Source organism: Durio zibethinus, chromosome 26 (assembly GCF_047325235.1).
Source record: "Durio zibethinus cultivar Kanyao isolate XHJ-2024 chromosome 26, ASM4732523v1, whole genome shotgun sequence".
Taxonomy (NCBI): Eukaryota; Viridiplantae; Streptophyta; class Magnoliopsida; order Malvales; family Malvaceae; genus Durio; species Durio zibethinus.
In genome coordinates, this window is record NC_143187.1 from 11,244,525 (window position 1) to 11,255,300 (window position 10,776).

General features: G+C 32.3%; 2 protein-coding genes across 2 annotated transcripts; both read left to right on the top strand.

The window, feature by feature from the left end:
* The first annotated feature begins 1,824 nt into the window (after positions 1–1,824).
* On the top strand, positions 1,825–3,377 carry LOC111318782 (uncharacterized). The gene has a single exon (XM_022921652.2). The coding sequence runs from the start codon at positions 1,952–1,954 to the stop codon at positions 3,074–3,076; it is 1,125 nt and encodes a 374-aa protein (XP_022777387.1). The 5' UTR covers positions 1,825–1,951; the 3' UTR covers positions 3,077–3,377.
* A 146-nt stretch (positions 3,378–3,523) lies between these two features.
* On the top strand, positions 3,524–5,640 carry LOC111275139 (uncharacterized). The gene has a single exon (XM_089755515.1). It carries the CDS (start codon positions 4,593–4,595, stop codon positions 5,388–5,390), a length of 798 nt encoding a protein of 265 aa, XP_089611641.1. The 5' UTR covers positions 3,524–4,592; the 3' UTR covers positions 5,391–5,640.
* The last annotated feature ends 5,136 nt before the right edge of the window (positions 5,641–10,776 follow it).

The following is a 10,776-nucleotide window of genomic DNA, read 5'->3' on the forward strand; positions in this document are numbered from 1 at the left end:
TTCTTTGAATCAGTTAACTGAAGATAGTGCCACCAGCAACCAGGCATTTGCTTGAAAATCAGATAAACTATAGTTAGCATCATAATTATGTGAGCTCCATAGTTTTACAGATAAATATTCAATTCATAGGCTTTCAAAATGGTAGGACACTGCCAAATTATTGTATCCAAACCTCAAAACATTAAAATTTTGAAATAATTAATGTATATTAAAGTACTCTATCATGTTCTAAGGTTGTGTGATTTTAAAATTTCTACCAAGCACTTGTCTAAATATCAAAATCTATCCTCCATCCTAAACAATATAAGAAGTTTGAAAAGAATTAATTTATGTATCTTAACACTCAAGCAAGGGTTTTGAAAACTAGGTATGGACTTCTTGGTTCCTTGTTGTGACGCGAAGGTAGCAAACAACTGACACCACCACAAGCCATCACAAATCCTCCATGGATGACATCACTAACATCCAAGTTACATCACGAATTGAACTTTTAAACTGAATCTTACATAATCAACTTTGTATTTTATAGTTGCTCTATATTGCGAAAATAAATTGTATGATTTTGGCATGTGTCAGTTCTCTCTGTGCAATCTCAATATGAAAAAGGAAAAACTGGGAAATCAAAGCACAACAACCCTTCTATTAGTGTTGCTTGAACTTGAGTGATACTTGGTGGTTCTTCTCCAGTGCCTATGTGGTACTGATGAGTTGATGAATGATGGCAATCCCTGTACGCTTGTGTAGCGTGATGACCAGACTTGACTAAAATTGGAATATGATCTATTTTCTAGTACTATGTTATCAACTGGACCATCCTACAATAGGATGGATGGGGTTTGGCTCCTATGTTATCAACTGGACCATTCTACAATAGGATGGATGGGGTTTCTTTTGAATATTGTTTCGGTGCTCAGCAGTATGCAACAAACCTTCTAATTCCAGCGCGACTTTTTCGCATTCACTGGTCACTGCATTTAAAAAGATCGAATTAAGCATCATTTGTACAATAGCATATTGACATTGGAAGCTAAAAGTCCGTCCGTCTTGATATAACTCTGCTCATCTTTATGCACTGTACTAATCTTCTTAGCGGCGGCAAAGTGAAAATACAACTGGTTAACGATGAAACAAAACTCACTAAGCTGTGAAAGATGTTTAATTTATTGTAAGAGTTTTTTCAATGATCGAAGTATATATCTGTCTTCTAGCAAAGTGATATAAGATATTCACATTCAGATGTTCTTCAATGCAAGTGAAAAAAAAAAAAAAAAAAGGTTGTTGCTTAGAAATCCGTCTTTCATTTAGGCCAGCCAAGTGATTAGTTCAGCTATTACCAAGTACAAAATGTACGAGGTTTGCTGGGGCAGATATGAATTCCCTTCCACTTTGAAGTTTGAAGCAAAAAAACTGACCACAGTGGGCTAAGGACAAAGGTGCGCATGCCATGCCAAAGTCGCAATTATTTTGTGAAGTTCAAAAAATTTGTAACTTCTTGGTTTTTTTACTGACAAGGTAAATCATAAATGCATTTGTTAGTAATTTTATCCCCATGAATTAGTACTTGTCTTTTTTTTTTGCTAAATGTAACAGCTTGTTTTGAATTTAACCCCTTAAATCAATAGCTTTTTTCGCGATAAAAGGAAAAATCAAAATCGAACAAAACAATTTAATATTATATCAAAAATTATAATTTAAAATTACTAATAATTAAATTATTTTAATAATTTTATTATTAAATAATTAAATTATCATAATAATCATAAAAATATACCTAATTTATAAATCTTTCCTTTTCTTTCTTTTCCTTTCTTTTCCTTTTCCTTCCTTTATTAGTATCAACATAGCATAAAAGAAAAAACCAACAATTAATCCAAAAACTTCTAACCCTCTAAACCCTGAATCTACAGCCCTACAGACAGGACCCTTACGTCCCTCTCTAAACTCCTAAAAAATGTCATCTTTAACTCGCGTCCTCCGCCGCACCTTCTCGACAACCCCAATCCCAAAACCCTCCTCCGTTCGAATGTTCGCCGCTGATCTTTACAAAGAACGTAACCTCGAGCTTCTCGTCGAAAAATTCAAAAAATATTGCGAACACGGCCGCTTCCGCAACCGAAACGGCATCTATGAAGACACGGTTCGCCGCCTTGCTTCAGCTGGACGCTTCCGCTGGATCGAAGAAATCCTCGAAGATCAAAAGAAATACAAAGACATTTCCAAAGAAGGCTTTGCTGCTAGATTAATCCATTTGTATGGAAAAGCCGGTATGTTTGCGCAAGCTTACAAGGTGTTTGATGAAATGCCGAATAGAGGGTTGTTGTCTTTCAATGCTCTTATGGGAGCTTGTGTCAATGCCAAAAAGTTTGATAAGGTTACTGGATTTTTCAAGGAGTTGCCCGAAAAGTTGTCAATTGAGCCAGATTTGGTTTCTTATAATACGGTTATTAAGGCTTTTTGTGAGATGGGTTCTTTAGATTCAGCTAGTTTGATGCTTGATGAGATGGAGAAGAAGGGCGTGCAGCCGGATTTGATTACTTTTAACACGCTTTTAGATGGGTTTTTTAAGAAGGGAAGGTTTGTTGATGGGGAGAAGATATGGAGTAAAATGGTGGATAAAAATGTGGAGCCTGATATTAGGAGTTATAATACTAAGTTGCTTGGATTGGTAACTGAAAAGAGAATGGAAGAGGCAGTTAACTTGGTTGAAGAAATGAGGAGTAAAGGAGGTAAACTTGATGTGTTTACCTTCAATTATATGATTAGAGGGTTTGTTAACGAGGGAAAATTGGAAGAAGTTAAAGATTGGTATAGTCAAATAGGGAAAAATGATTGTGCACCGGATAAGCTGACTTTTACAATGCTAGTCCCTTTCCTTTGTGAGAAGGGTGATTTGAGGTTTGCCATTGAGGTGTGCAAGGAGATTTTTGGTGGGAAGAAATTGGTTGGTGCTGCGTTGTTGCAGCGTGTGGTGGACGAATTGGTCAAAGCCTCCAAGATTGAAGATGCAAAGGAGATTGTGGAGCTTGGGAAGTCGAATACTTTCTGTCATTATAAGCTGAATATGCCTGCAGAGTAGTGCCATCGTCTTATTAATGCTACTTTGTTTTCATTTTAGATATTGAATCTGAATGAGTTTCTAAAAGCAAGGAGTTTTGTATCACTTGCAAGGTTGGATAACTGCTGTTGATTTAGCGAGAACTACTTTCATGTTAGTGGTGGAGATAATGTTCTAGCTGTTTACTTTATGCTTTTTCATTTATCATGTGCATGTTACCTTTGGCATTTTGTGTGATGAATTGAATTTTGAATCTGAAACTTTGATAATCAACTTTGTTATGCATTTGGTATTTTATAGTAGCTATGTGTTGCTATCAAAATGAATTGAATGATTTTGGCATGTGTCAGTTCTATCTGCTTTTCATCTGTGCAATCTCAACATGAAAAAGGGAAAACTGGAAAAGCACACCAATCCATCCATGTTTTGTGTTACTTGAACTTGAGTTATACAAGGTTGGTTCTTCTCAAGTGCCTATGAACTGATGAGTTGATGAATGATGGCATTCCATGCACGCATGTGTAGTGTGATAACCAGGCTTGACTAGAATGGGAATATCATCTATTTTGTAGTACTATGTAATCTACTGTACAACCCCCCCCCCCCCCCCCCCCTACTATAATAGGATGGGGTTTGGTTTTTGCTGTTCAGTTTCGTTTTGAATGTTTTGGTGCTGCAACATACCCTCTAATCAGCATGACTTGTTCTGATCCAATTTAAGCACTCACTGCATTTGAATGATCGAATAGCTCTTTTTCATCTTTATGTAATGTACCCATCTTTCTGTGATTTAGGTCAAGTGATTAGTTCAGATTTTTCCTTCATTTTCTTTAACATCATCCTCTCCACATCAAAATTATTCTACCAAGGTTTTCAATGTGATAGTAATAATTCTGGAAGCAATTAGAAGATATTAGTCCTATTTTTTACTCCCCGTGCTTTAATAATGGCCCAAGTCATTATATTTGGTTAGTAAATTTCAAATAAATTTAAACAACTTGAAACCAAAGATTAAGGATTAAATCTTTTACTACTATTTTTTAGCATTCGTAATTTCACAGTTTTTTTTTTTTTTTTTATTGTTTTGAAATCACTTCTTTGTTTGAATATTAGGCTTAAAGATTTTAAAATTACACAGTATATAATAACACCCCTTGACGTCCCAACCCTTAAACCAAACTCCAGATAAGAAATGAGCAAAGCAACGGAAGCCTCTTCCTTCCGTCGTCTAGTCGGCCTTTTTACATCTTCTCTTTCTTCAACTACCGATAACAACATCACCACCGCCATAACCTCCTCTAAATCCAAATCCGAAACACGCAAGCTGCAAAAACTTGCCAGCAAATTCAAGCAATGCTCCGAATCCAACAAATTCCGCAACAACTACAAAAAAACCTACGCCTTGACTGTTCACCGCCTCGCGTCGGCAAAACAATTCTCTTTAATCGATGACATCCTCCAACACCAAAAGAAGTACAAAGAAATCTCCCAGGAAGGCTTTGTAATCCGCCTCATTACGCTCTAAGGTAAAGCAGGCATGTTCGAATACGCCCAGAAACTGTTCGATGAGATGCCTGAACTAAAATGTGACCGTACGGTGAAGTCATTTAATGCCCTTTTGTCAGCGGTTGTTCATTCAAAGATGTTTGATAAGGCCGGAAAGTTGTTAGAACAGTTACCAGAAAAGGTGGGAATAGAGCCTGATTTGATTTCTTATAACACAGTTATTAGGGCCTTCTGTGAGATGGGTTCTATGGATTCAGCGTTTTCAGTGGTTGATACATTGGAGAAGAAGGGATTAGGGCCCGATATAGTTACGTTTAACACGCTGCTTGATGGGTTCTTTTCTAAGGGTCGAATTACTGATGGAGAGGAAATATGGGGTTTAATGGAAAGGAAGAATGTTGTTCCTAATATTAGGAGTTATAATTCAAAGTTAAGAGGATTGGTTAGTGAGAATATGATGTTGAAAGCTGTTGAGTTGTGGGAGGAAATGGAGAGTAAAGGAATCCAACCTGATGTTCACAGTTACACTGCTCTGATTACGGGTTACTGTAATGATGGGAATTTAGAGCAAGTGAAGAAGTGGTATAGTGAGCTGAAGAAAAGTTTTTTACCTGATCGGGTTACTTATCTTACTCTTCTTTCGTTCCTGAGGAAGGAGAATGAGTTTGAAATGGCACTTGAGCTTTGCAAGGAGGCTATGGATCGACGGCTCATTGCTGGGGCTGCATTCATAGATGGATTGGTTAAAGAGTCAAGGATCGAAGAAGCTATACAACTCGTGGAATCAGGCTTGTCGCGATATGCTTTGAAGCTGAAATTCCCTTCGTAGGACTTGAAGATATAGTTACTCACAACTCGTATGCTTGTTCTTTTATTTTATTTTATTTTATTTTGCTCGTGTTCTATGCTTGTTCCAGTTTATCTTATTTTCAATCTGGTTTGGGCGTCATACTTGGCCAGTTTAACCAATGGTGCTTCGAAAACATGATGAATGAGATGGATCTCGGTTTGACCCATGTGGTTTTGTTTGAAACTTGAAGTTGGATTGATGCAATAAGAATCAAGGACATTGACAGAAACAGGACCGCCATTTAACTGTTCAAAGTATTCATATGGATTTTCAACTTTGCACTGGTCAAACAACAATTTTTTGTAGCCCACTGGCTTCATTTTCGTGGTGGCTTTACTATTACACTCTCTCTCTCGATAACTCAATCCGTATTCGATGAGTTTCAATTTAATTCGATTTTGTAAGATTAATTTTTTTTTTTAAATATAATTTTGAGTCGAATCAAATAAGGTTAAGAAAAAAAATTAAAATTAGGTCGAATTTAAATTTTAGGTAAATTTAACCCAATATGATATTATATAAAAAATTATTTTTTAATTATTTATTTATATATATTTATATAATTATATATTTAAATATTTATATTTAAAAAATTATATTTTATATTTAAAATATAATATTTTATTAATTTCAAATCGAATTAGATACAATTTATACAATATTTGATTGAGTCAAATACGAAAAATAAAAAAAACTTTTGAATTGGGTTCAAATTTGAAACATATAAAAATTAAATCGGGTCAAGACAAATAAAAATTTATTTCGATCCGATTCGTCAACTCTACTCTCTACTATAGCTAGCATTGTGCTGCCGTTGTGCTGCGATTACATTTTTCTTGTTTAAACAGTAAAAACAAATATAACAACACAGTCAAAAAGATCAAATATATAATTAGTTACAGGAAAAACAGAAGATAACAAATCTGTGCAAAGTTTGCAAAAAAAAAAAAAAAAAAGATTTACTTGATTCCCATAAACAAAATGCTAGAGCTAGTGATATCTCTATGTTTTAGCACATAAAATGTTCAAACTATAGTACAGAAACTCACGTAAACAAAAAGTTAGAGATATCCCTAATTGTGTTCTAGCATATAAAAGATGTAAACTCCTGTTTATTTTTCACCAATTAGCATTAGACCAACATGATTTTAAATTAAACATGTAAAATAATCATGAAAAAATTGAAAACAAAATCTAATTAAAAGTTTCAAACTACAAACATAATTATCTAAAAATGAGTACATATTCGCTACTTTAGTAAAAACCAAGCATGGAATATAATAATTCTTATCCTACCATTTCATCGCTTTGCCTGTCAAACACAACTAAATTGCATTTAAAAGTACTGCAAATAAAAGCACTAAATTGGCAGGAATAAAGTTATATGGAAATATTGTACTACTCATGTATCAGAACACATTGTCAAACAATAGGAAAAAAGATGTAAGAAACCTACTCTTGGAGTTTGCAGAAATCTCATCAGCCAAAAAAAAGAATATTTTTATAGTAACGCAGGTCTGCCTATTGTGAGTAAAGCTGTAGAGAATCACAAAATTAAGATCTTGGAGAATCACTCAAAATAGAGTCTACAAAGATTTTTCAACAGTATATCAAAGCCAAATAAGTCGACGCAACCTAATAATTAGCTTGTCTTTTTTTTTTTTTTTGTACTTAGTAAAATCATGCTAAGCAATACACCTTTTGATGTTTGCAGCCTCATGCCATTCAACTGTTTTACCTCAATATCATTATTATATCAGAAATGGTAACACCCTCCTTCTATTTTTCCCTTTTAAACATATTCAAACCATTTTATTTTCTCTTTCTTTGAGCTACAAAAGAGTTGGTTAAGATTAACAGACATAATAATAATAATAATAATAATAATAATAATAATAAGCGAATGATAGAAAAAATTTTCATTTTACATGTCATTTAAAAAAAAAGATAAGAAAAACAACACTCAAAATGAATTTAACTATAGATCATGATTATGAATATATGTGTGTGTGTGTGAGAGAGAAAACATCGTTTTGCAGAATCAATTTGTTATGACCCATATCCCATATAAAATTCAAAACATTTTAATTAATAAATGCAACTATGAAGTACTAAAATATAAAACCGAGTGCAACAATAGCCTTATTAACACCTTTTATTCAAAATGTATCATAGTAAAGTCAAATGCAATCAATTGACTTTGTTTAAATCTTATAAGGTGTATTATTCAAAATAATAGAATTTTCAAAAGTTTCTAAACACAAGCATAGTTTTCTACATCATGGCATATATATTATGCATAGTAGTTATAGTCTCATGATTTAATATTTAGCCATCCATGAGATTAGCAAAATCATGTTGATGACAATAATGACTACATATATATATATATATATATATATATATATAAAAACAATACAATAAAATCTAAGTTGAACGAATTAAAATTGTAATAGGATTATTAATCTTCTTGACAACAAAAGTTCAGTTTTAAAATTAATTTTATAGATTTAATTAATTATAAATTTGAAGGCACAAAATAAGCCATCTTTATAAAATATATAGGACTATCTAAGGCTGATATATAAATTCTCAAATCGACTTTGAATATTCAAAAAAATTGATATCTTATACATTTTACAAATCATTTTGTGCAAATATTAAATTCCCCGCAGATAGCAAGATTAAGAAATTACATTGCAAGTAAGATTTCAATAACCTAGATATATTTTATCTCAATATTTAAACTGTCCCTATTTTGTTTTACGACTTTATTAGAATAATTCACAATATACAAAACTAAACTTGATAAATCAACCAAAATGAACTAATATAAGACAACCAAACTTTAACCAATAAGCATTCTATGGAATGAATTTAACTGATAAAACAAAGCATTAGCTATCAATACCATAAAAAGGTATTGTTCAAGCCTTGTCACTTGCTCTGCTGGGGCACTGTTGCATTTCAATAAGAGGCTTTAGTAGTGGAGAAGCGTGACTATGGAAGCTTTTGGGGTATGCTAAAGGTGTTGAATCAAGAGCACATGCAATAAATGATAGTAGAGCAATTTTGGTGTCAAAAATTGAATTGGTCTTGTCTTATCAAGTAGGAATTTTTCAATAAACAAATAAAAATAATATAAAAGCCAGGAAAAAAAAAAACTGATTTGAGATATCTCAAACCTAGATAGCATTAAGATCTTTTGACATAAATATAAAGTTTGAATTTTATCAAAACAGAATTGAATATACATAGATAGCATCAAGATCTTTAGGCAACAACTCAATAAGTTCAATCAGATCCATTATGTCCATAAATGAAAATTCAATTCTGTCTCGATACAGTTCAAACTGAATGCATTAAAATTTATATATATCAACACTTTCTTGGGGCCTTTTCTATCATAAAGAATATAATACAGAGTAAAAGTGAAGCGATAAGCAATATAATGAGTTAAATTTTTTAAAATATTTTGCACTTGAATTGCTCAAAACCATCACTTAAAATAAAGTGACCTATTAGCTATTCAAATTGCAATCTAATGTATCTAATGCTAGCTCACTCCAACCACTCACATTAGATGCAAAAGCTGTAAGCGTACATATTTATAACAAGCTGAAAAGTAGAAGCACCTAAAGATAAATCCATTTTTACTTTTTTTGTAATAATGGAATTAGGTAAGGATGGTCCATAAATGTGTGCAAATAATGCAATTGTCTTGTCTTTATACTCATACAAATGGTGGCATTGTCTACTTTTTGTACCTATCGTTCCCACGCTTCGTCGCAACTCAATGATTATGAATGGCTACATAATTAACGCAATGAAATATAATACAAGAATGGAATAAACACTAAGCATAATGATGTCTCATTATTTTACTACAAATAATCAAAATGATATAACTTTGAAGTCAATTTATAAGTATTGAGATATGTGCAGTGTTTTTTTAAGGTCAATGCTGGATTGGACCATGAGTTACCATGAATGCCTTCTATGCAATGTTTTCTTTTTTTTTAATGGAAGACAGGTTGACAATATTTAATACTCTGTTCTATCCAATTTAAGCCTTATTGGAACATGATCAATTTCTTTGAATTAATCTATCTCTAGCTACTCTAAACACTTTAACAATCTCATTACTCTAATCAAGCATTTTGATTTATCCATCAACTATTATCCTACCAATCCTACTATGATCATTGTTGTCATTGAAAAAAACCATCCTATTTGAACATTAATTTTCAATCTCATAAATGTATATTGAACAAACAGGGACATTAGCTATACATCTAACTTCGTCTCTAATAACTTTTTACTTAACAACAATGGAAGCTCATGGATTCCTTGATGGATTCTACCTTGAATGTTTCAATACAAAATCAAAATAGCTTTGTATTTCTTTTTCCTCCACCTCCACCTCCACGTACAACATCTAAAAAAATTTGATCACAAACATCATCTAAAGACAGTCTATCTAATTATTCATCTATTAAACCCATTCCAATACAAATTATAGGTGAATCAAAAGTGGAACTTCTTTGTTAACAGCAAGAAGTCAAAAATTAAGAGTGTAAGAGCAAAAAAAAAAAATCTTATGTCAACAATTAAGCATCACTAAAAATAATGGCAAAACAATCATAACATCAGGAATAAAAATAATCAATAGATTTTAATATTGGTCAACATAGAATCCAACACAATAGCAACATTAACATATTTAAAAATAATAAACATAAATCCAACTCAATCCCAATAATAATCAAGAAAAAGCTAAAAATGTTGCAAGTAAAAGAATACATTTATGAAAAGAAAGATAGAGTAATAAATACTCCAATTTTCTATTCAAGCTATTGTTGATAGCAGTTGTAGTCTTTCTTCTACCATATCTTGTTGTAGTATTCTTTAACTCTTTCAAAATTGCAATTGGCCCTTGCCGACAAATGGATTCAACTACAACTACGTAATAGATTGTGTCATAATATATAGATCCACAAATCTATAGTTAGACTTAATAAGAAGAGTCACCACCAATTTTTTTTAACTAGGTGTGATTGGCCACCTAATGAATCTATCATTGTAAAAAGCTCTTGAGCTTGACTAAAGATATCTAAAAGAATAGGTTCTGATGTACTAATCAAAATAGGATTCAGAAGTTCGATTACGTATGGAGCAGGTTATAGCATCCCCATATACCCATCCAATGGACGGTATCATTTTATTTTAAATTATCTTAATATTTTGATTCTAATAGTCTTAAATTTAATATTGAAGATAATTATTAAGACTTCTCCATTAATTTGATAGAATTCTAAATAATATTTTCTCATTTCGAAAGTATTTAAGAATCTCATTTATTTTT

Coding starts and splice junctions, on each gene's coding strand:
- LOC111318782 (XM_022921652.2), top strand. CDS start 1,952: ATGTCATCTTTAACTCGCGTCCTCCGCCGCACCTTCTCGACAACCCCA.
- LOC111275139 (XM_089755515.1), top strand. CDS start 4,593: ATGTTCGAATACGCCCAGAAACTGTTCGATGAGATGCCTGAACTAAAA.